General features: G+C 39.7%; 1 protein-coding gene, 1 long non-coding RNA gene and 1 pseudogene across 4 annotated transcripts in view; 2 read left to right on the top strand and 1 right to left on the bottom strand.

The window, feature by feature from the left end:
• Nucleotides 1-610: 610 nt before the first annotated feature.
• RAB23 (RAB23, member RAS oncogene family) lies at nt 611-20,269 on the bottom strand. Of its 3 annotated transcripts, none has more exons than XM_053913894.2 (7): nt 19,977-20,269; nt 13,790-14,006; nt 11,565-11,650; nt 5,472-5,628; nt 3,837-3,919; nt 2,921-3,013; nt 611-1,410 (listed from the first exon to the last, which is right to left on the bottom strand). In XM_053913894.2, the coding sequence occupies exons 2-7, from the start codon at nt 13,942-13,944 to the stop codon at nt 1,271-1,273; spliced, it is 714 nt and encodes a 237-aa protein (XP_053769869.1). In that variant the 5' UTR covers nt 13,945-14,006; nt 19,977-20,269; the 3' UTR covers nt 611-1,270. The 3 variants fall into 3 exon arrangements, with proteins under 3 accessions (XP_053769869.1, XP_053769868.1, XP_024432401.2); XM_053913893.2 differs by having other exon boundaries at nt 19,893-20,269; XM_024576633.4 differs by lacking the exon at nt 19,977-20,269 and adding an exon at nt 14,142-14,414.
• Nucleotides 15,117-17,352, top strand: LOC112319252 (mitotic spindle assembly checkpoint protein MAD2A pseudogene; annotated as a pseudogene).
• A 2,104-nt stretch (nt 20,270-22,373) lies between the features above and the next one.
• LOC128779561 (uncharacterized) overlaps nt 22,374-25,553 on the top strand; it is a 59,732-nt gene continuing 56,552 nt past the window's right edge. The window contains exon 1 of the long non-coding RNA XR_008425597.1: nt 22,374-22,462. This is a non-coding gene — a long non-coding RNA (uncharacterized lncRNA). The remainder of the gene's footprint in view (nt 22,463-25,553) is intronic.

Here is a 25,553-nt window from a genome sequence, read left to right on the forward strand (position 1 = left end):
ACCTTAGTTGGAAAGCTAATGTCTCAAGTCACGTGTATGCTCTGCCACATGATACATATACTAAGATTATTTCTTAAAAGAAATTCTTTTATGTTTGTTCCTGACAGAGGCCTCGAGAAAGTGCTGTACAAATCAAAGGTTATAGAAATGTGTAAGTGATCATCTTAAAATACCATATGAACATGTGTAAACACAAAGACGCTTTACAGTTACAGGGCATTATAAAATCCATAATGTGGGTTACGGCAGGTCATCCCTTGTGCACTTAAGAAAATTGTTAACATAACCTTAGAAGTTCAAAATTGCGTTTTCAGTCAGCAGCCAAAGGCACGGGAAGCACCACCGCACTTCCCAGGCCCTGAGGAGGAACCGCAGACGAGCTCTGCCTGCTTCAGGACCTGCTTCTGGAGGGACATAGGGGACAGATTTTGCAACGAACCTCACCTGGGAGATGCTCTAGCATGAAAACATTTATACTCCTCTTTTACCTATCCTGTCAGAGAGGAAAACTGCTTGTAAAAGATATCATAAACAATATAAATTCTGATAGTAAAGCACTGTAAAAATTAGGTATGATATTTGGCACAAAGCACTTCTCTTTTGCAAAATATATGTCTGGAATTTCTTACTTGAAAATAAAACCTTTCCACATACACACAATGTGTAAGCGGTTCTGTGAGTGAATGAACTAGTCTGTGTTTCCTCAAATACTGCGCACACCTGCGGTCTACCCCGGCGCCAGGTCTGCACGCACACCTCCACACTCCCCATGCCACAGATGCTGCACAAGAACATCGCAGCCGGACGAGGCTCAGGGCTGACCTTTCAGTGTTGTTTTTTGTTAAGTATCTGGATTCAGTACTATTTTCCAGAAAAGCTAGATGACCAATTTCAGAAAAAATGCTTGCTACCTTTCCTTGACCCATAATATTAAAGTCTGTACCAATATATTTAGGCATTTCATTTATGTTTTCCAGCATTTAAAATTCAGCAAAACCTGTTTTTTGACATCTCACAGTATTCCCTCAAAAACAGGAGAAGCTTCGTCTAATGTAAAAAAATTAAAAATGAGTCCATAGGGCAGTACTTTTTCCACCAGAGATCCTACTCCATTCTGAACAGCACTGCAGAACACAGTATTTAAGTCTGTCAACATCCAGAGAGCCGTTAGGTGCAAAGTCTGCTAAAAAACACTTGTAATATACCATGACAGCTTGATGTACTGAATAGTTCTTACTGGACCGCACAATTTGTTACCGCCTGAAACATTTTAGGGAATGCTGCAGCCGCTAAAAGGATTTCTGGTTTTCTTGGTCCTCTGTTTGTTGGGTCTAAGGCTGATGACATCTCCACCATTGAGGGCACTTGCATTCTGGCCCGAGTGACTTCCACCAGGCGTGTTAAAGACACCTGCAACAAATTGAAGGACACACAGGATCGACACTGATATGTCTCAGGGCCCCCTGCTGAAGACTACATCCAGCTTCTCGGTGGATCAATAATATTTCCAAGTATTTACAATTCTAAGTTTTTGTTTTCACTTCATTTATTTTTAGTTAGCCAATACACCTGGTTCAAAGTTCTCCCTTCCACCCTAACCCCCTCCCCCCACCAGTTCTTCTCCCCTGAGGCAGCATGTTTTATCAATTTTCCTATGTCTCCTTCCAAAGACATTTTATGCATATGGAGGCGTGATCTGTAGTTAACAATACTGCTTGTGAAATTTTATGTTAATAAAAGTATTACATATGTAAAAGCTGGCCGTAATGGAGGATTTTCCTATCCAAACTACAATAACAACAAAATGGTCTACAGATAAAGTCAGGAGTAGACAAAAGGGATGCATTAAAAAAAAGCCTTTTAACTATCATAGCTGCCCTTCGGAATTGTGCTGGTCTTTATGAGCGATTTCACATCCTTGACACACAAAACTCGGGGCCAGAGACACTATCAATGACTCAAAGATGACCATGGCCAATTCCCGCCCACAAGATGTTTACAGTCTTAAAAAAAAAGACATTTACAGTCTAATCAATGAGATGAGTTAGTATACAAAGAAGTAGTGCTATTAGATATTGTATGTTAAGTGCCGTAAGAGAGACACAAGATCCCACAGATGGTTCAAAGGAAGGACCAATTACATCTAATTTGTAAGAAAGGAGGAATTACACGGAGAAGATGGAACTAGACATCCAGCAATGTCCTGGACTTAGATCTCTGTTCTTTCAGAAGAAAAGCATGAGGCCAGCTATACGGCTGAGTGAGCTTTCTACATAGCCATGAGGAATAAGTTTTTTGACAGAAGATGGGAAAGGGAGACCATTCTTTTTTTTTTTTTTTTTTTTGAAAGATTTAATTATTTTTAGAGAGAGGGAAAGGGAGGGAGAAAGAGAGGGAGAGGAAGATCGGCATGTGAGAGAAACATCAATCAGCTGCCCCTTGCACGCCCCCACCCAGGGTCTGGGCCCACAACGCAGGCCTGTGTGCTGATCAAGAATTGAACCCACAGCCTTTCGTTTTGCAGGACGATGGCCAACCAACTGAGCCACACCAGCCAGGACGGAGAGGTCCTTCTTGATGGAAGAACCAAAATGAGCAAAAGTGAAGAAGACAGACAGCACTGGGCTTGTTCAAGAAAGACCAAGACGTACGGTGGGACTGGTAAAAGGGGTACACATACAATAGCGGGCAAAGCTGTCTTTCAATATTGGAATGAAGAGAGCCTGTATCTGACGTGTTCCGTAATGGGAATCAATGCACCTTTGTGAGAGACCTGATGTTCCTGAATAATCACTGATCTAATACTTTCCAACCGCATTTCTTAAATGAGCACACCATATTACAAAACAGTACACATGATCATAATGAGTGGGAAATTTACTACAGGTAAATGTGGGCATAACATATCCTGTATACTTACCAATTTTGTTACTACTTGAGTGCCTTAATTCTGGATCCTCAACTATTTGTTGTTTGAGTTTTTGAAGATATTTTTCAGCCAAATATTTAAAAACTAGAATAAAACCAAGAACAAAAACCCTACCAGGTCAGTATGAATTACGCAAGTAAAATGTGTTATTTCCCATCACTTACTATAATATTTATTTTTACTAAACAAATCTAAAATTATAATCAGAAGTATACAATTGAGTTAAAAAATTCAACTTTTAAAATTTATTTGAGTAATACCTAAGTACAATGAATAGCAACACTCATAAATAGACAGTGGCATTTTATTAATAAAGAAATGAAATAATATTTGTCATCACTGGCTCAACACCACCAAATGACTTAGTTCTGAAAAGATGTCTCATTTCTTTAAGTTAAAAAAAAAAAAAAACTACCCAGAAGACACCTGACCAACAATCTAGTTGTTATGTAATAAAATAAGTAGAAATTTTGGAATGAGAAAAATAATCATCATCTTTCTCTACTCTCACTTTCTTAAAGTAGGAAATATCATTGAACAAATTAAGGTCATTGCGACTGCCTAGTGGAACACCCACTACGTGGAGTTCTGAAACAATTACTGTAGTGATGTTAGGAGGTGTGTGTGAAAAACACATACGTGCATACACACTCACACACAGTTATATTTTTAAAGACAAAAAAAACAAAACAAAACACCAGGGTTTTGCTGTAGAGCAACAAGTATTTCAAGGCATTAGTCAATAATTACAAACTAACTCAAAGAGGCATTGTCTTTAATTTTTTCTTAATGATAGGTGACAAGAGAATTCTATTCTCATTACAAATGTTTTCTAAACAGCACAACAGTAAAGTAGTGAGAAAAATAAAACAAATTTCCTGTTAATTTCTTTAAAAAGGCAGTTTACCTTCATTCACATTTAGGTCTTCTTTCACCGATGTTCTGTAGAATCTCAGCTTTAGCTTTTTGGCCAGTGCTTCAGCTTCCTCGCTATACATCAATTAAAAAAAAATGCTTATGTAGGTACTTTCTGATAATTTGTTTTTAAGAACACTTTTATTACATTTACTGATACAGCCTGGGGACGGGGGCACCAGACCTCCCGGCCCTGTGCCCTCAGTGCTGGGACAGGTTTTCAGTTTCTCCACTGTGCGGGGTAAACACCAACCACTATGCTGTAACTGCAAACAGACATTTTTCTATAAAGTCACTGAACTCTAGCCTTAGAATAGTGAAATATCACTCTTCTTTATGAGTACTTTAGTTTTCTCCCTTCTGTTTTTAAAAACATTTGAATTTACACTCTGAAAACCATACACTTCATTACTTACTTTACTCTTACTACTTATGAAGCTGCTTTGCTGCCAAAGTCAAAGTGTGTACAGGAATGCCTGTCTCCACGGGAGCGAACCCCAGGTTTTAGTTTTCTTTCGACCCCTGACAGTGGGCTCCTGGTTTTATTACGACTGTACTGGCTAAGCTCCAGAATGGTTCCCAATGATTCCATCGCACCCCCCGCCCTGCTCTCCCGGTCTTCACACCCCCGTGAAGTCTCCTCCCACACCTTAATCAGGGTTGGTTGATGTGATCAATAACACACAGAAGCGACAGCATGTGCCTTCTGAGACGAGGTCACAAGACACACGTGGCTTCTGCTTTGCCTCTCTTGGATCGCCCGCTGGCCATGGGAGGCCAGCCACCGTGCTGTGAGGACACTCACACAGCCCTAGAGCGAGTCCACCTGGCAGGGAACTAAGGCCCCTGCCAGCAGCCACGTGAGTGACACACACAGAGGGGTCCTCCCGCCCCGGTCAAGCCTTTCTGTGACTGACTCTAGGCCTAGCTGACATCCTGACTGCAACTTCGTGAAAACCTCTGAACCAGAACCACCCCCGATTTCTGACCTACAGAAACTCAAATAATAACTGTTTGCTATTGATTTAAGCCACTAAGTTTTAGGCTAATTTGTTAATACAGCAACAGATAATGTAAGAACATAAAACAATAAGGTAAAATACCAAGCAAAGATTTTCAAAGCTAGCAAAACTTCAATAATACAATGAGCAAAATACTTATAGGAAAAAATTATTTGGATGCTAACCTGTGTTCACAAATTAGAGCATAATAGTTCTGAATATACAAAACAATATGACTCTGTACTACTTATCTATTTAAACTCATCAACATAGGATACTACTCTATATTAAAGCATTTTATTAACATTCTTACTACATATAACAATGTTTTTCTTAACATTTTTACTACATCCAGATTTGACTTAAAATAAACTGGATTTGTGGTATAAAGACCTGAGACTAGAATTCTAAAGGAGCCTTCAAATTTTATTCCTTTAATTTTCTCTACTTAGGATTCAGTATAAACTTTTTAAAACCAAACCAATCATAAAGAAGAGCTCACAGAAATTTGAAGTATAAGGAACTCTTTATATAAACTTCCTTAAATTTTGTAAATATATGCAAAAATTAAAATAACTTTCAACTTTATAGAGTTATCACCACCCCCTCAAAAGTAGCCGCCTTACTTCTTTATACAAGAATCATCCAAGAGATCAATCTTGTTTTGTACAAGTACAGTCGGTATATCTCCAACTTCAGCTACTACTTTCTCTCTCCAACTGGAAATCGCTTCAAAAGATTCCCTGTCTGTGGTAGAAAACACAAGCACACAAGCCTGGGCTCCTGTAAGGTCACAAAATAAAAATGTTATTTGTATTAATGAAACAATGCTATGCAGGGTGAGGACAATTATTACCTATCAAAATAATTTTATGTAAATAAATATTGAGTTCATCTTTTAGCACTCTGCTTATTTTTTATAACATATAAACTCTATTTTCTAATTTAAAAAACCAATTTTTACCAAGAACAGTGGTTCTCAAACTTGTACAAATTTCAAAGTACCCTCAAAATTATACCCATTTTGGGGGGCAACACCATGAAATACTGGTATATTTAGTTATAGTTTAAGAGCTGGAGAGAATGGTAAACTAAGCGTGAATGATAGGCTGTTGCCTCCCTCTTCCTGTTAATACAGGGCCCGGCACAAATAACACCCCCCTTTAAATTACAAAATCTTTTATTACAAAATCATAAGCATGTAGTTCTGTAACATAACAAGATCACACTGAAGCACACACCATATGACATCTTAGGCAAAATGTTCAAATTAAAACTATAAATTGTTATGCCCATATTATTACCCTACCGACCACATTCAGCAGGCCTTACTTCTGCGGGACCCTGTATTTGTCATTTGCTTTAGTTTCTTTTACCACAAATTTAAGAAAAATCTCAGAAAAAAATCATAATTTTCTCATCCTATTTACTTTTTAAAAAACTGTATGAGTATTATTTTAGCAGAATACCAATGACGCTAATGAACATCATTTAAGAACCAATGCCAAAAGAAAATAAATATACAACAGACAGGGAAAAGTTTAATTTAGTTTTTTACCCTGATTCAATGCGTTATTCCTGGTTCTATACTCATTGACAGTATTTTCTTTATCAACTATCACATTAGGTTGATAATATCTAAAATAAAATAGAAGCAGCGACCTTCTGGAAGAAGCTCTCTTACAAATGATTAGCTGTGACGAAAGCAGGTGTGTAGGTGACAAGAAAAACCGTGCTGGGGTCCAGAGGATTTCCTGGAAGGAAGGCGTGTTGTCTGGCTGTTACACCTTCCTTCCAGACCCCTCGGGTATGAGTTTCCTACGAGGACTCAGACATGCACGCCTGGGCTACCTAAGACACTCTTAAAGCCAAAAGAGGTTTGTTTACCACCAGAGGGAATACTGTAGAAAGCAAAAGAGCATACGATGAAAGAGAAATTAGCAGTTCAGTATAACAAGCAGAGGCTTTGTCTGCGAAAATCCTCCCTACGCTAGACACGTTTTAAACCAGACTGAATTAATTACACGAAATGTGTAAGGGTAGGACAGACCAGCAGATATACCCTGAGACTACCAAAACTGGAGGGGGAATAAAACTGGTGAGGTCACTGGCGAATTGATAAATAAATTTATATTTACTTGAACTCTAATATTTACTTAAACTACTAATAAAACATTATTTAATCATACCTTAACTTCTACTTAACTAAGTTTTATTATAAAACTGTTAGTGTTAAACCTAGAATTTTACATCTAACCAATTGCCATTTATTTTGAAGGTTAAATAAGGTATTTTTCAGGTACCCACTTTGAAACCAAAAACCCCTAGAGGAAGTATATAATTAAAAAAAAAAAAAAAAGAAAAGCTATGCAGATAGTGCCAGAAATATGGGGAGCAAAAATGATTAACTAAGAAAAGCACAATGTTTTCAAAATTAAGGACCAAAGGATGAATGAAAAAGTATATCCACAACAACCCCAAGATTATTTAGTGGGGTCCCGAGCAGGGAGAGACCACAGGAATGTGGGAACGTGAGATCCATTACTGACATCTGAGTAATCAAGGGGAGGCACATAAACAGCGGCATACGTAACAGATGCTGGAGGACCAGCTACTGTCCCCTCAGCCCTCGTGTCGCTGCAGCCGTGGAGACACATCCTGCCGTTGCTAGTGTCTTACCTGGGCAAATGCTGCAGGTGCCTCTCTGCTTTCCTGACCCAGGGCTTTTTCTGATGTTTTAGAAGGGACCCCTGGTTTACCGACTCTTCTAGGGGGAATCGATGCTTCTGGGGGAAGCAGGACCATCCTGAGGTGTGCCTGTTAAGTTCTTCACAGGGATTGATCCCCAACTGCCTAGTTTTAAGTAGCTCATTAATACACCCTCTACAAGCTCTTCTCCTCCTTTCCCCAGTCTCTCACTTCCACTTCCTGGATCACTTCCCCAATAAATTACCCTCAGCCAGTTGTGCCATGACTGCTTTGTGTGTGTCTTGGAAGGGATGATGGGAGTCTCAAACTAAGAGACTGTCTTAAGTTAAAGGCAATCTCCATAAAAATAAAGAGAATGTGTGCCTATTAAACCACAGGAGAAAGCAGAACTGCCCAATGTACAAGAGGAAAGAAAATAGAACAAACCCTACAGAAATATAAAATCTGAATAAGATGACAGAAATAAGTTATAGCAAGAGTAATTACAATCTTCAGAATGAATGGCACACAAATCTCTGAAGCAGGATGGTTCACTTGATACCAAGCCTTCAGACAATGCTGCAACCAGCTCATCTTATTTAACCTAAATATATTACCAAAACGAAACAAAAAACAAAAATAGACAACCAATCAGAAAGACAAGGCTTTATATACTATTATAGATACTACTCTAGATTTGAAGTGCTTGTCCCTTATTCTTAGACACTTTATATAATCTCAAGCATACAAATTATTCATTGAACCAATCAGATTCCACACTCTCATAATTTCAAAACAATTCTGAGAGACTTGTATAGCTTCATTGTTGGTCCTAATTCTTGCACTTATAATTTATAAACAGCTTCTTGTCCAGAGCTGTTTCATTTCTGACAATTTATTAATTTGTTTGTGAAAGCACGTTTTTTAAAAAGCAAGGGTTTCCTTCCATTTATGTGCATAATCTTAAATAATAGGTATCCAGTTCCCTATGTTGCTAGAAAGCATCTTTTTCTTAGAACCAACCACAGTAAAAACGTATAATGAAAACCTACTTTATGTTATATGTAACTTTCTGTGTACTAAGTATGGCTTCTACTGCCTAGGCTAGACTTCTTTAAGAGCTTAAGAGAAATAATTTGGGATCCCAAGAGGATTCCTAGTATGACCTATGCTCTGTTCTAACCTATTTACAAGGAGGTTATGTTTCAACATGCCTCACTAAACTATTACATCAGCATTCCAAAAACATAAGAATGCCTTTGAGCAATGGTTCTTGGTATAACAGGTCTTTTCAATGAATTATAGTTAAATTTTTCTTTTTTAAAAATAAAATTTACAGAATTTTTATGCTTCCTGAATAATATATTTCTAGGACATAAACCAGTAAGTCGTAATTTCATAAAGCATAGTATTTCACCACTAAATCCATATCTTAACTCATGCTTCCTAGCCCTTTTCCTTCTCTTCCTAGTCCTTATTCCTCTTTAATTGCACTACCATCTGAATGAATACTAGTAGCAGATATCACCTGGTTGCCTAACTGACATCACAGCTCCCTTCTCTTCCTGAGAACACCTTCCCCATTGTACGTTAACCAAGGTTTAGACAGGCTCTGCTCTGGGAGTTGAGGCCCTACATGCACCAAGCCAATCAGGGTAATCACAATCCTCTTACTTACTGTAATCTAGTCAAGGGTGATCTAATCCGATATAAGACCAGGACTTTTGATCCATTGTTGTGGGGAACAACTCTCTCCACAAGGATGTGAAAACCGAGTAGCTTCCATTGCTGATGGTAGGAACCTTGCAACCAAGAGGAAAATCAGCATGAGGAGGAACCCCACCCATGCAGGGAGGCAAGCCAGGGGAGCCAATGGTTATAGTCAGAACAACTGAAAGCTATGCTACTCCCACTTTTCTATTAAACAAGTCAATAAACCTTGGTAGTTTAAGTCAGTTTGAAATTGCTTTTCTGTTGTCGGCAACCAAAAGTATTCTGACAGAACCTCAAAGGAAAGCTTAAAAAGAATGTTCAATGTACCATTTCCCAAATTTGTGTATAATTGCCACTGTTTGTTCCTTAATTCAAATTGAGATGTGATAAACATTTGTTATTAAGACCTGTCTCAGTCTCCCATCTTCTTTGCCATTTTAACATTTTAAGAAAAGCTTTGTTTTTTTTAAATCCTCCCTTAAGGATATGCCTACTGACTGATTTTTAGAGAAAAGGGCAGGGAGGGACGGAGAAAAAGAGAGGGAGAGATGGAGAGAGAGAAACAGGATCAGTTGCTCTCACACACAGCCAGACTGAGACTGAAACTGCAACATAGGCATGTGCCCTGTCTGGGCATCGGCATCGAACCAGCAGCCCTTTGGTTCACAGGCCGGCACTCAATCCACTGAGCCACACTAGCCAGGGCTCTTTGCGTTTTAAACCAGGGACCCAAATAATCTACTTAACTGGATGGCTCCAACATTTTCTTCTTTTTATTTATATACAAACCAAATAATTTTTGACATTTAACCACTTTTTCCTTTTTTTAAGGTAAACTTTATTTTGGAATAATTGTAGATTCACCCAGTTTTGCCTTTTTAAATTAGACACATAACAATAAATATAGTCTCAAAAAAAAACATACTCATTTAAAAACTAATACTACCATATCATATTGTCAAAAGTTTAAAAAGAAATAGCCCAACCTATTTTTTTTCCTCACAAAAAGAACATATATTTCATAGCAAGGCTTTACAGAGAAAAAAAAGGTAGGTAGGTAAAATGAAAATAATGACAACTGTATGCATTCCTACCATATGTTAATGTTTCCACCTTATTTTTTGTTTATTTTTTCCTATGCAGTTGTAGTGGTAATAACCCCACTTAAAAAAATACAAATAACCTTTACTCAAGAATAAACAGTACATTGAGGACTCATTAATCAACACTGTAAATGCTGATGAAATTCGTAATTTGATAAGAATACCATCTAACTTAAGAGCGTTGGAGAGTAAGAACATAATTTCACCTCACACCGTGACACAAGTGCTCAAGGTTGAAACTGGCCCCACAGGTCAGCCACACTCAAAGCTGCTGCAGACGGGAAGCCTCGAAGGACACAGCAAACAGAGTGAGCAGTAAGGAGAGGTGACATTATTAGGACGACACCCGAGAGGTGTACCTCTCTTATTTCTCAAAGAACCAAATGTGTTCCTAGAGCAGGCAGTGGAAGTCAATTTTCCTTGTTACCAATTTAGAAAAGAACCTTTGGTTGCTTATATGTTAGTGTAATTAGACCTCAGTTGCCATTATTATAATAAATCCCAGACTTTCAAAAGTGGAAAAAAAACAAGATACATGAGTTCAGAAGCACCAATAGACTATACGCTACATGGCCCTAGGTTAAGCTTTCAGTGACTTTGGTCTCATTACAACCACCTTGGCACTGAGTTGGAGAAACACTAAAATACTGTTTTAAATTCCAAAAGAAAAGGACAAAATCTTATAGGAAAATGTAATGGAAACTTAGGGATCTAAGCTTTTCTTGAGGAATTTAAACCCTGCATTTTAGATTCTTCAACCCTAGAGCGGTAGTTCTCTCCTTTCACGTGTATCTCACACTTTGAACTTCCGCAGCACTGAGACGGCTTCACCCGTGAACTCTCACGTGTCATAACCGAATGTCATCCTATTTGCGGGGGCTTCACCTTTGTATGTGAGGGTTCCCACTCTCCGAGTAGGGAGTCACTTCCTTGGGGTCAGGAGTAGGAATTTAACGGTTTCTGACTCATTAGGTTCTGGAATACCTAGTCATGTACTTCTAAAGGCAGAGACGTCCTGTCTACAGAACAAAGTGTTATTTACCACTCAACAGGATCTTTAGAAGAAGAATGACCTGGCACCATAAGAAATGCTCTGAAAAGAATTTAAGTATTCTTAAAAAATAATCCTTTCTACAGAAAACAAACAAAAAAAAACACACCAAAATTCTTTGTTTAGCCAAAAGAACATGCCCAAACACAAATGCCATAATTTACCTCGATAGTAGGCCTTTGTTATTGCATCGAATTCCTCTTGACCTGCTGTGTCCCATAACATTAGTCTGACATCTTCATCATTAACTCTGAAACAAGAGATGAATTTGTGTCATATGTAAAGGAAATGTCTTTAGTAATACAGCTATGTGTATATTTTTATCTTTCAATTATGGAGGTATTATAACAACATTGGTGGTTTCACTTGGCAAATGCCTGAGTACTTTTAAATGCTGATACAATTACCAACAGCGAAAGTAAGGGTGAAAGACATTCCCCCAAAGCTATAACTTGACACAGGATTTGGCTTCACTGGCACATTTCTTCCTTTGACAGCAGTCACAGATAGTGGTGGCGCTAAGACTAGCAGTACTGGGAAAGAGGGGTTCCCTCAGGTCAGTGCTTGCTCTCCTCTTTAAACATTCCATGGAGTTATGGTACACAGGTAATAGAATAAGAAAGGGAAGCAGTAGCTTACCTGCTTGGTTGCCCTTTAACTCAAAAATTTACTCTATTTTGTTACATGGTTGTCTTATTCATTGCACTTATGTTGTACAAAGTCACAGCAAACACTGAAACAGCAAATACTGAACTATTGCTCTTAGGGAGAAATACAGGGTTAGATTTCCGTAAGCCCCTGGTTACATTTTCCTCAGCTGATCCATACATAACCATATTTGTTGTGTGGTTGTCTTCAGAGACATCTCATTCAATGTATGTTGTTAATTCATTAATGCTGAACTCACAGCCTACAGGACTGTGACTCATGCCTGAACAAAGCTTATCTAAACACACATTTTATCTGTAATGCACATCACACACAGCTTTCTTGTACTTGGGATCACCAGACAGCATTTCGGCACTATGCTTGCAGGCCATTTTAAACAGTGAAGTCACCAAACAAGAGGCACAAAAATGTGGCACAAAAACGGAATACTAAAAGAACACTTGTTTACTGTATGAGGGATGAAATAGAAGGCTGCCTTATTCCACCCAGGTTGGAAATGTGTGTGTGGGGTGACTCAAATTTTTGGCATGTCCATGAATGACCACCAAAGCACTGGGAGTACTGATTATGGAGCTACAAATAAATTTTAGTAAGTAGGTGAATTTACAGATGCAGAATCCACAAATAATGACAACTGTATATATAAAATATTAATTTGGTTCAGTCTGGCCAGTGGCTCAGTTGGTTGGAGCATCATGCCACACACCAAAAGGTTGCCGGTCAATTCCCTGTGAGGGCACATACCTAGGTCGCAAGTTCAATCCCCACATACAGGAGGCAACAATCGATATTTCTCACATCGATGTTTTTTCCTCTGTCTCCCTTCCTCTCTCTAAAAATCAATAAATATATCCTCGGGTGAGGATTTTAAAAAGTAATTAATTTGATTCAGATAGCAAGTACAAAAACAAATATCATCAAGACCTAAAATGAATCCTCTTAAAAGACCTAGAGGAAGCAAATACAAAAATATTTTTTAAAACAGAATACAAATTAAAAATTCAAGAATCTTTAAAACAATGGACACAATTATCTTTGATGCTAATGCCTGGGCTAGTTCAGTCAGATCTGTCTGATGCCACTTATTTTTGTAATGCACTTTAGTTTGTCTCTTACAACTTAAGACATCCTAGAAAGTATCAGGACTAATGACAGAAAGTGTTGCTTTGACGTGTTTTAGGGTCCAATTGGATTTTCTGAAGATTTCCTTTCTGTAGGAGTATTTAATCCAAATCTGTTCTCTCTTATTTCTTTAGAATAAAAACAAATATTAATTTTCTAATTCCTATACAGTCTTGCCCAGTTTTAAAGAGAGAAGAGACATTTTAAACAAAAGTATCCCATAATGTAAGGGATGAGAACTATCCTGATAACAAGTAACTTTCCTTCAAAATGAAATAGTGGATGGAGATCTCACTAGCCAAGCATCAGTTTGTGTTGAACAAGTACCTAAAGTACCACCCATTAATATAAAACAGATACAAGATAAGTTAAAAAAGGGCAGGGGAGGCGAATAGGAAAAAAGGAAAAAACATGAGAGAGGAAGGGAAAAGAGATGAAGGCGGGGCGGGAAACAGAAGGATAAAGATACGCAGAGCGTAAGTAATTCAAAACCACCACCGACTGGCTCATGAGCCACTGCCCCTAGAACCCTGGACTGTAAGGTCTTAGGCACAGTTCACAATTCAAAACCAAGAGGATAAAGTGGCCAAGTACATACTGGATTTGTCGCTCCAAAAAATCAACTCCAATGGTTTTCTTATAATCTTTTGTAAAAATGCCTTTGCAATATCTCTGAATCATACTTGATTTTCCAACGGCTCCATTTCCGACAACCACCATCTTGATGGCCACTTCCATGTCTTCCTCCAACATTTCTGGAGTTGAAAAGGGTTCTGTACCAACTTGAATTCCAGGTGATCAGCTCTTTCTTAAATCTGTAGTTTAAAATGAAAATAAAGTTATTTTTCCGTGAGACAAAAACTATACAAAATAAAATAGGCTATAATTGTTTTATCAAGGAATAATTATATTAAATGTCAAGAATTTGTCCACGATGAAGGCCCCCTCACCATGCTGTTTAGCTAATGTAAATTCATTAACAGGAGGGGCAACGATTTCATTCATTCTTTCATTCATTTCTGAATCCTTATCAACAGCACAATGTAGAACATCCAGGTAAGTACAGCATGTCTAGACTGCATAGTTTTGCCTTTCGCAGAGACTAAGACTATGGATGGTTAGAGTTGAGGCCTGATTTAAGTTGCATTTACTAGTTTGGTACTCCTAGTAAAGTCACTGCTTAACCTCCTTAAGCTTCAGTTTTCTGAGGATGTTCACCTCACAGAATTGTTGATCAGTGATACTTATAAAGCATCTTGCATAATGAAAGTTAAGCGTGCAAAAAATGGTAGGTACATAGAACATAATAAATTCTCCATGGTTACTACCAAGTGTGCAACAAACACAAAATCTAAAGAAACAGCTTTTCAGCCTCATGGGTAATAAGAATGTCCCCATAAAAGCACCCCAAAGAAAGGTTTTGTATAATAATGTACAACTGTGTGACCGCAGCAGGCTCTTGGTTACAGTGCTTTAGCGTTCAGGAGACAATGAATCCTCCTCAAATAATCTTATACCACACATTCTTTCTTTAGAATTTAGTTTCAGATTAGTTATTGTTACTCATATAATGAGAGTAACAGCGTGTACTGTTTGTATTTCAGACTGAAAAGAACAGAAAGTCAACTTCTTCATATTTCTTCTTAAAATTACTAGTTAAGTTCCTGTCTACTTAGGCATTATATTCCAATTACCTTAAGTGAAAAATCCATCTACACAACCACTGCACACAGTCTGCAATGTGACGTACATTCCTTTCTTTGTCCCTAACAAGGTTTCAGAAACTGTCCCCAGTGCTTCACAAACCTGCATGATCAGAAGAATCACCTAGAGGCACTTGTTAAAGTATTGGTTCTAGTCTCCACCTCAGACAAAATTAAATAGTTTAAAAAGCCCCAAAACTGAGCATATCAGAACAAAAGAACATGGTAGATACAAAAATACGGGTAAATAAACAGATTTCTCTGGAGTGCTCTAAATTATGTTTGACACTTGAAATAAAAGTTATAGCTGATGTGGTTTTCAATATATGTAGAAAATATATTAAAGACAATACAAATGAAGAGGATAATGAGAAGTAAAGTTTCTATACTTCAGTTGAACTGATAAAATGTTGGCACCAGTAGGTTCTGATAAATTACATACATATAACGTAATACCCAGAGCAATCACTAAAGAGGTTCCACAATAAGATACACTCAAAAACACTACAGATAAAACTAATGGAAGTTCTAAAAACAATAAAACTATCATAATCAAATGAATACGAAGAGACCTGTCCACATGACAACAGCAGAACATCTTTCAAGCACCCACTGAACATATACCGAGACAGAACACATACCAGGCCATAAAACAAACCTCAAGAAACTTAATGGAATCAAACTGGAAATCAGTAACAAAAAGACAATGGAAAAACCTACAAACATCTGGAGACTAAAAAACACAGACTTCTAAACAATTTGTGAGCTTATGAAGAAGCTCAAGGGAAATTTTAAAGAGGAACTGAACTGAGCCCTGGCTGGTGTGGCTCAGTGGACTAAGGGTCACTGGTTCGATTCCCAGTCAGGGCACATGCCTAGGTTGCAGGCCAGGTCCCCAGTAGGGGGCATTCAAATGGCAACCACATATTGATGTTTCTCTCCCTCTCTTTCTCCCCCTACCACCTTCTCTCTAAAAACAAAATAAATAAAATCTTTTAAAAAAAAGTGTGATACTAGCAAAGAGAAAGATACATAAATCAATGGAACAGAACAGAGAGCCCAAAATTAGACCCACACAAATAGAGCAAATTGATTTCTGACAAAAGTGCAAAAACAATTCAATGGAGGACAGCCTTTTCAATGGAACAACTGGACATTAATATGCAAATAAGTAAACCTTCCCCTAAACCTCACACTTTGTACAAATAATTCCCCAAATGGATCACAGACACAAATGTAAAACTGTAATTTTTAGAAAAAAACTTTTAGAAAGTGAAAGTCTTCATGACCTGGGGTTGGGCAGATTTCTTAGACATGATAATGAAAGATCCACAAAACAAAAAATTGATAAATTACACATCATCAAAATTAAAACATTTGCACTGTGAAAGATACTGTTAAAAGAATGAAAAGACAAGCTACAGATTGGGAGAAAATACTTGCAAAACACGTATCGACCAAATAACTTTTATTTAGGACATATAAAGAACCCTCAAAACTCAACATAAACAAACAATTAAAAAATTGGCAGAACTCTTGGCCAAATACTCAGCAAAGATTATATATGCCAAATAAGCACAGGAAAAGATATTCAACATCTTTAGCCATTAGAGACACTTTAAAAGCACAAGATACCACTATATGCCTATTAGAATGGCCAAAATGCAAAATGATACAGCCACTCAATGTGACAGTTTCTTATAAAGTTAAACATACTTTACATGAACCTGCAATTCCACTTCCACCAATACCCTGGAGCAACTGAAACTTACCTTCATTAAAAAAAAAATGTTTTAAACTGCCATCAGGGGTGGGGTGAGGTGGTCCTAGACTTGGTGTAGCAGCTCTCCAGGGAGGAGGCCACCACCCTGCACGGGAGCACCGAAATCATGGTCCAGTTCTTCTCATTTGGCATCAACAGCATTTTATATCAGTGTGGCATTTATCCATCTGAAACCTGTACTCGAGTGTAGAAATATGGACTCACCTTGATTTTAACTACTGATCCTGAGCTCATGAAATACCTAAATAACGTGGTGGAACAATTAAAAGATCAGTTATACAAGTGCTTCAGTTCAGAAACTGGTGGTCATCATTTTGAATATTGAAAGGAGTCCTTGAAAGATGGCAGTTTGATACTAAGTATGACAAAACTGCCAAAGACGACAGTGCTCCTTGAGGAAAATCTCAGAGAGCTATCCAAGATGAAATCCGCTCAGTGATCAGCCAGATCCCTGCTACAGTGACATTTCTGCCACTGTTGGAAGTTTCTCGTTAATTTGATCTGCTGATATATAAATAAAGATTTGGCTGTACCTGAAAAGTGGGTAGAGTCAGGACCACACACAGTGCATTATCAATTCTGAGCAAGTCCATCTGCATTCCTTCACTACTACAATCCGCTAAGTAAACAGACAGCATGGTGGCCTACAAAATCCCTGCCCTTGACTGGAGATGAGCCAGGAACAAAAACATAATTCTCAAATGTGTTTCCTGAATCCGAGTTAACTATAGTTTATGATGTATTTCACTGATTAATTTTTAGATGGGGAAAACTTAACATTATGCTTTACTAAACTGTGGCATAATTGTTCCATTTTGGGGTACCCCTTTGACTTTCCATAGAGTTGGTGTAAGGTTTTGCATACTGTTCAAAAGGGAACCAGCAGATGACATTAGCAAGGTCATGTCATCTCCTTTGAAGGTGGAAACTAGATGGGAAAACTTTTGCTATAAAGCTAAATGCCTTTGTATTCAGACCTTTTGGTCAAGTAGCTTGACTCAGAATATAGGTAAATGTGAAACACAGCAAAGGAAGTCTGACTCTTCAGAATTTTTTTTAGGTCCTAAAGTAACGGATAATCCAGAATAACAAAATATTGCTATTAGATCCTTTTGCCATTTATTTCATTTGTATAGTTTCCATATTGAAAAAAGTCTCCAATTATTTGACTTAATGTATATAATTTACACTTACAAAGCTATTGCTATTTCTACTATTTAAATGTTGGTGATACAGAATTCTTAAAAATGTCTTTTTGTGTTTTATAACATCAAGCTTTAAATGGTAATGATAAAGTGAAATGTATATGTTTAAAAAAAAACCCTGTACACAAATGTTTATAGCAGCTCTATTCACAATCCCCCCAAACTGGAAACAGTCCAAGCGCCCTCCCATGGGGTTCGTGCAACAACTGGAGGAACCTCAAAGGCATGACACTAACAGAAGTCAGCATCAGAAGATGATGTATTGCATGATTCCATTTACCGTACATGACGTTCCAGAAAAGATCACATGGTTCCAGACTTATGTGGTTCGACTTATAATTTTAATTTTATGATGGTGTGAAAACAATAGGAATTCAGTAGAAACCACACCTGCATTTTGCATTTTGACCTTTTCTCAGGCTAGTGATATACAGTATGATAGGCTCTTGTGATGCTGGGATGCAGCTAGGGCTGCAACTCTCACTCAGCCAGGAATTCAGGAGGGTAAACGGCTGATACCCTACAGTATAGTAGGTATTAAATGCATTTCAATTTATTCTTTTTTTATGGATTTTTAGAGACAGGGAAAGGAAGAGTGGAAGGGGGATGGAGAGAGAGGGAGAAAAGGGAAGAGGGACAGAGAGGGAGGGAGAGAAACATCGAGTTGTTGTTCCACTTATTTATGCATTCACTGGTCAATTCTTGTATGCGCCCTGACCCAGATCCAACCCACAACCTTGGCTTATGGGGACGATGCTCTAACCAACAGAACTACTCGCCAGGACCTCGGCTTATTTTCAATTTACAATGGGGTTTATCAGGTCCTAACCCCACCTTAGGCTGGGGGGCCACCTGGGATTGCTGAGTTAGGTAAAGGATATAAAAGAATAGCATGAGTTTTGGTGGGGAGGTGATAGAACTATTCTATATCCTGATTGTCATGTTGATTACATGAATCTGAAATTCACTGAACACAACTCTTAAAAAAAGTCAACTTTACTACATGATAATTAAAAAAAATAAAATTTGAAGAAAAAATGCAATCAGATTTCAACACAGGCTGTGTAACGTTTGTGACCGCCACTACTACTCTCGTCTTAAAACACTATCAAAACAATTAAGTTCTTTAAAAATAAACATAATTCTGAGTATAATAATTAAAAAGCTTGACAATAACGCTTTTTAATCCAAATTTATTTTAAAAGATTTTGTCAATGCAATCTTATAAATTAGAAAAGAGTAACTCACTGATCAAAAGGGTTTTGTTTTTGTTTTTTTACATCACAGCCTGTACTGAAGTACAGGTGTGATTGTATTCACACCTACACGTTAGGAGTCACATAAAAGGTAGAGGTAAACGGCCCTTTTCAGAGTCAATCGCTACTTGATAGCGAAGTTTACTACTCCCTCACACACCCTCAGGTTCCTCTGCGTGGGAGCTCGGGCTGCTCGTTTCGAGTAAAGTAATTCTGTGGCTTCCAGTGTCAATGAAATAGTGCAGTCTGGCTCATTCATATTCCACCAGTCTGAGCGAGAAACTAGGGAAGGGTGGGGCCGCGGGTTAGGAAGGGGCCCTCCGCAGAGACCAGCTGTTCCCCATCAAACCTAACTCCGGCACTTAAAGCCCCTTAGCTGGCGTCCCGCCCCGCCGGGGTTGCCCCTTCCCAACCTGGGGACCGGGAGGGAGCAGGCAGACAGGAGCTCCGCTAGGCTGGAGGCGCAGCGCCTCACCCCGCTCCACCTCGCGCATTCCCGCCCAAGGGGCGATTCCAGGCACCCACACCCAGGAAGACCACACCGCTGGGAGGTGGGAGGGGGCGCCGGGCGGGCGCTGCTGCCCACCTCCCCCAGCTGGAACTTGGACCCCGCGCTCGGAGGCGGGGAAGCGGGCGATCGGCGGCCTGGGCGGGGGAATGGGAGCCCGGGCCTGGAGGCCCCTGACCCCCAAACCCCTCTCCAGCCCCCAGAGAAAGGCACATCCCGGGACCCCGAAGACAGGCGGGTGCTTACCCAGGGGAGACGGAGGAGTCCTCAGCCCTTGGAGAAGGCGAGTAAGTGCAGGACCGCTACCCCGGAGGGCGAGTCCCCACTCACCGTCCCCCGCTGCCGCGGACCCGCAGCCCGGCGAGACCGGCTCCTCCTGGTCGCGGCGCAACCGCTGCCGCCGCCGCCGCCGCCGTCCCCTCCTGCTAGCGCTCCAACTCCCGCGGCGCAGCCGCCCGGCTGGCTCGCGCCCCCTTTCGCTCTTTTAAGAATGACTATGATTTTTTAACAAACTTTATTGGCAGTCAGGGAGCAGAGCAAGCGGCTCAGCAGCAGGTCCGCCGGGAATGGTAGGGCGCGAGAGACTCGACTCCCCTCATCCGTAGACCAGCCGCGTTGCAGAGCATGCGCCGGGCTTGGTCTGCGCATGCTCCGCGGGGACCAGGTCCCCAGACCCGGCTCCACCCCGGTTCTGGCTGGTGGTGGAGACACGGGCTTCTGCGTTCCCGGTGCCTCCGGGGACCCGGGTATGCACTGGGGCGACCTAAGGCGGGCAGGGCCTCCTAGATGTGGATTGGAGTCTAGTAAAGACAAAGTGATGGGAAAAGGTCTTCATAAATTTCGCCTACACAGTGCTCAGACTTTCACAGTCCTCAAAGGACTTTCCACGCCTTGGACACACACCTTATTTTCTTGACCGGATGGCATCCAAGGGCAAAGTAAGCGCTAAATGTGGAACAAAGTCGAAAACACGTTCACAGTCTGCACGTTGTGGCTGGACAAAGTAGAAGTCTGAGATGGTTAATAATTCAGAGAACCAAACCAAAAATTAAAAGGTTCTCAAAGGCAAGCTAAACTTTGCTTCAGTTGTGTTTATATTTCCAAATAGAATAGTGGGGTAAAAAAAAGGAAAATACCAAATGTTAGCGAGGATGTGAAGTAAATGAATTATTCTACCCAACCACTGCAATGTAAAACGGACCAACTCTTTTTAAAAAAGTGGCAGTATCTACTAAATGAGCTTCTGATTGTCCAGGTTTAATGGGTACAGAGTTTCAGTTCTCTAGGATGAAAAAAGTTCTGGGGTTCGATGGCGGGGACGGTTGCATAACAATGTAGATGTACTTAATGCCCCTGAACTGTACACTTAAAAAAGGTCATTACGGTAAATTTTCTGTTATCATTTTACCACCAGTTTTTTTTGAGTGGGGGAAAAGAGAAAATCCAGTTATGTCTTAGAGAATAAATCTGAGGATTCAAATTTGAGAGAAATGTCTTGAAGAAGCCTCCAAGGCAATTCCTTACCCCCTTTTCCATTTCCAGGGGGTTGCTGTACATTCCAAGTGCAGTTAAGTTGACTTTTTGTTTGACTCAAAGCTGTACCCAAGGACACAGCAGAGATTTTTATGCTGTGATAAGGAAATGTGATAAGGAAAGCCTGCATAGAAACCTGCCTGGCCTTTTATTTTTTCCATTATTAAAATTTATCAGGGGAGTAATTTGAAATTTTAGAGGCTTTATTTAGCAAAGTAAAAGACTTTAAAATTCTTTTTTAACCTATCAAGTAGGATCTAAGTTAAATAAATCCTCTATTGCTTTAAGAAAGGGAAGGGTCATCAGTGAACATGTATAAAGGACCTATGAACAAATCCAAAGGGGGATAGAATTGAGGGTGGGAGGTGAGGTTAGGTGGGGTGGGAGGGAGGGGATGGGGGAAAATGGAGACAACTGTACCTGAAAAACAATAAAAATAAATAAATAATAGTTTTTAAAAAAGGAAGAAGAAAGAAAGAATGCTTTTCTAAATCATAAAAGTTGACTTCCAAGTTACACTCTCTTACCTCTACTGCATTGTAACCCTGAGAACTACACCTCCCCAGGGATGGCTCCTCTCAAAGTCAGGGTGGGAAAAGCAGGTCATAGCCTGACACAGACTAAATGTAGACTTTGATATGAATGTGATCATACAATTTATCATCCAACCAGGACACTTTTGAGAGTAAAAAGGGTGCTGTCAATTACTCAAGAACAAAAGGCATACAATGGCATGTATGGCCACCCTTGTGATAAGGCAGTTTAGTTTGGGAAACTGAATGTCCCAGTATGCCCTGCCCCTTGAAAGTCAAAAAGCTTGACTGGCGCAAAGCATCCTGGGAAGTGTGGTTAGTACCATTCAAGAGGTAAACAGTATAGGGCTGGGTGCTGGCTTGGAGATTCCTCCTTCCTTGGGACACTTAACCAGTCACAGGACCCAATACCTGGGGTGAGATTTCAGTATGTACTAAGTCTGGGGTGGAGCCTCTCTCTCCCCAACAACTCTGTTCCAAAGATATGAATAATCTAATAGTTTGCAGAATCAAATCAACCATGTGGAAAAACTTTATTTTAATGTTTTCCAGTCAGACATCAAAATACTGTTTTAGCTCTTAAAAGTTGTTTCACTCTGGATCTTAGTGTCCTCATGTAAAATATGGAATTATTCACCTTACAGGATCATTAAAAAAAATACTTGTTGTTCCAAGTACTGTGCTGGGCACTGAGTATCCAGTGATGGACAAAAGGGACATGATTTGTGACCCCTTGGAGCTTATGGTCTGGTAAGAAAAAATACACATATATCCATACATACACATAGATATTTATAATTATATGAAGTTAAATGACAAATGTAATTGAAGTATATAAAAGGGGGCCCTAATTTTATATTAAATTTATTGGGTTGATATTATTTAATAAAATTATACAGGTTTCAGGGGGGAGCTCTAATTTCAATTGGAGAGCCAGAGAGGTCTTTCTGACAAAGTGACATTTAATCCGTCATCTGAAGGATAAATGAATTATCTGGGGAAAGTATAGGGAGAAAAAGATACTACGTAGAGGGAGCAACAAGTACAATGGCCTGAGGCAGGAAATAATTTGATGGGTTTGAGGAATTGAAAGGGAGCTAGTGTGCAGAAATGAGGTGGCAAGTAGTACAAAATGAAATAGTGACGGAGGCAGGGGCCAGATCATGAAGACCTTGTGGGTCCTGTAAGTAATTTGGTTTATGTCTCAAGTACATCAGAGAAAGGATTTTTCTGAAGGGTTTTTAGTGCAGGGATAAGGAGAGGCCCTTGAAAGATCTTTCTGGTTGCTGGGTAGCAAAAGTACAGCGTAGAGGAAAATGGGAGACCAGTGGAAGTCTGGTCCAGACGAGAGATGATGGAGGCTTAACTGAGGTGGTAACAGAAGTGGTAAAAACAGTGAATGAAACAGACAAGTGCCAGCGAGGATGTGGAGAAAAGGGAACCGTCGTTTACTGTTGGTGGGAAGGCAGTTTGGTGCACCCAGTGTGGACAAGAGTATGGAGTATTCTCAAAAAAGTAAAAATGCAATGGCCTTTTGACCCAGGGATCCCACTTCTGGGAATATATCCTAAGAATCCAGAAACACCAATTTGAAAGAATATATGCACGCCTATATTCATAGTGTTATTTATAACAGTGCAAGTGCCCACCTAGCGTGAATGCCCCTGGAGATTACTGTGCTAAATGAAATGAGCCAGTCATTGGAAGACAAATACCATAGGATCTCACTTATATGTGGAATCGAATGAACAAAATAAACTGACAAACAGGGTAGAAATGGAGGCATGGGTACATGGAGCAGACCGACAGCGGTCAGGGGTGGGGAGGGTAGTACTGGATGAAAGAAGGCGAAGGGACTGGCCAAAGAACATATATGCATAACCCACAGACACAGACAACAGTATGGTGATGGCCAGAGGGAAGAGGGGTGGGGCCTAGGTAGAGGTGGACAAAGAGAAGAGAAATGGGGACCTCTGTAATGGTGTCAACAATAATAATAAAGTTAAAAAAAATTAACATAAAAAAAGAACAGTGGATACATTTGTTTTTAATTTTGAAAGTAGAATCTATTGGACTTCCCTAAGGAGGGAATGTCAAGAATGACTCACAAGTTTCTTGAATGACCGGTTGAGATTCGGGCACCCAGTTCTAACATGTGGATTCCCCCCCACACCACCAAGCAATTCTCGGACACCAGCTGGATGTCCTGCAATTCAACTCGATTCCTACGCTATCTACCTGGAGATAGCACCAGATTTTATAGGTTAAGGGTTCAGTCCCATGGGACTGTCCCTCCTACCCCTGTCACCCCAATTCAGATGTCATATTCAAGTCCAGGTAATGGATTACCTGTGCTCCTGACAGACCACCAGCTGTAGATGGGAGGCTCCCAGGACCCCATCTTTGGGTTTGATTAATTTGCTAGAGTGGCTCACAGAACTCACAGCAACATTTTACTTACTAGCTTACCTGTTTTGAACAGAAGGCTATAACTCAGGAACAGCCAGATGGAAGAGATGCATAGGACAAGGGGGAAGGGCACAGGCTTTCTATGCTTTCTGAGAGCAGGGCACCCTTCTGAGAGCAGGCCACCCATCTGAGAGCAGGCCACCCATCTGAGAGCAGGCCACCCAGAAGCTCTCCGGGGCAGTCCTTTGGGTTTTTTCTGCGCCCTCATTACATAGGCATGACTGATTAAGTCATTGGTGATTGAACTCAATCTCTAGCCCCTTTCTCCTTCTCCATGGTCAGGGAATGGAAGTGATGGCCATGTAACCATGTAGTTGGTTCCATTAGCAACCGGCCTCCACCTTTAGGTGATTTAGGTGCTTTGCAAAAGCCATCTCACTGACATAATGAAAGACATCTTTTTGGCTTTCATCACTTAAGTAATTCCCAGGGTTTTAGTGGCTCTGTTTCACAAAGGAACTGGGAACAAAGACCAAATATGTATTTATTAATATATATCACAGTATCACACAACATTGCTGGTAGGGTCACTGTGGAACTAGTATAAGTCCTAGGCAGTGTGAGCCTGGAAATATTCAGTTCATTCTAGATTCCTTTTTCCTTTGTCACAGATTGTGCTGGTCTCAGAGGGGCTAGTCCATACCATCATATACACTTCTGGATTTAGGACACTTATCAGTAAAGGAATTTCTTAGACCATAAAGACCTTTCTGGTTTTTCCTTCAGTGTCCAAGCCTTCCTAATATATATATTTAGTTTTCAAATGTCTGGCCTGTCTGTGCAACTCTGATTTTTAAGGACTTCACCGATGGCACGTAGGAGTGTATTTGTGTGATATCTTTCTTATACATCTATTGGAACATTTGTTTATGGATCCCTCCAATTTTCTAACATTTAACGCATTTTCAAAAGTTTATTCACAGTCACCATGTTGTCAGCCACTCCTTGATTTAAACTCCTCTCAGTGTTCTCATGAAATAAGTCGGTTCATATATTGTAGGATTAACTGTAGTTTTAGACGCAGACAAAGTAAATAAAGGTCACACGTCCTGCAGGTGAATTAGGCACAAGAAAGAATCCAATTCTCTCAATGGCCAATTTTAAATCTAAACTCATTCAGTTGTCCATTACTTGGACTTGCAGTTGTTAACTCACATACAGTGATGGGAAAATGTTCTGGCTATGCTAACAATCAAATACTTGATGCCCACAACAGAATTTTTTCTCCAGTGCTATACAGTCCTTTGCACATTATTCAGTGATTGGGGTTTCATGCCTAAAGCAATTTTAAAAATGAGTAGATACGGGACAAAAAAGAAATGGTGGGGGAGGTTGTAGAAAAGTACAAAGAGTTGATTCAATAACAAGATAT

The sequence above is a fragment of the Desmodus rotundus genome, chromosome 11, assembly GCF_022682495.2.
Source record: "Desmodus rotundus isolate HL8 chromosome 11, HLdesRot8A.1, whole genome shotgun sequence".
NCBI lineage: Eukaryota > Metazoa > Chordata > Mammalia > Chiroptera > Phyllostomidae > Desmodus > Desmodus rotundus.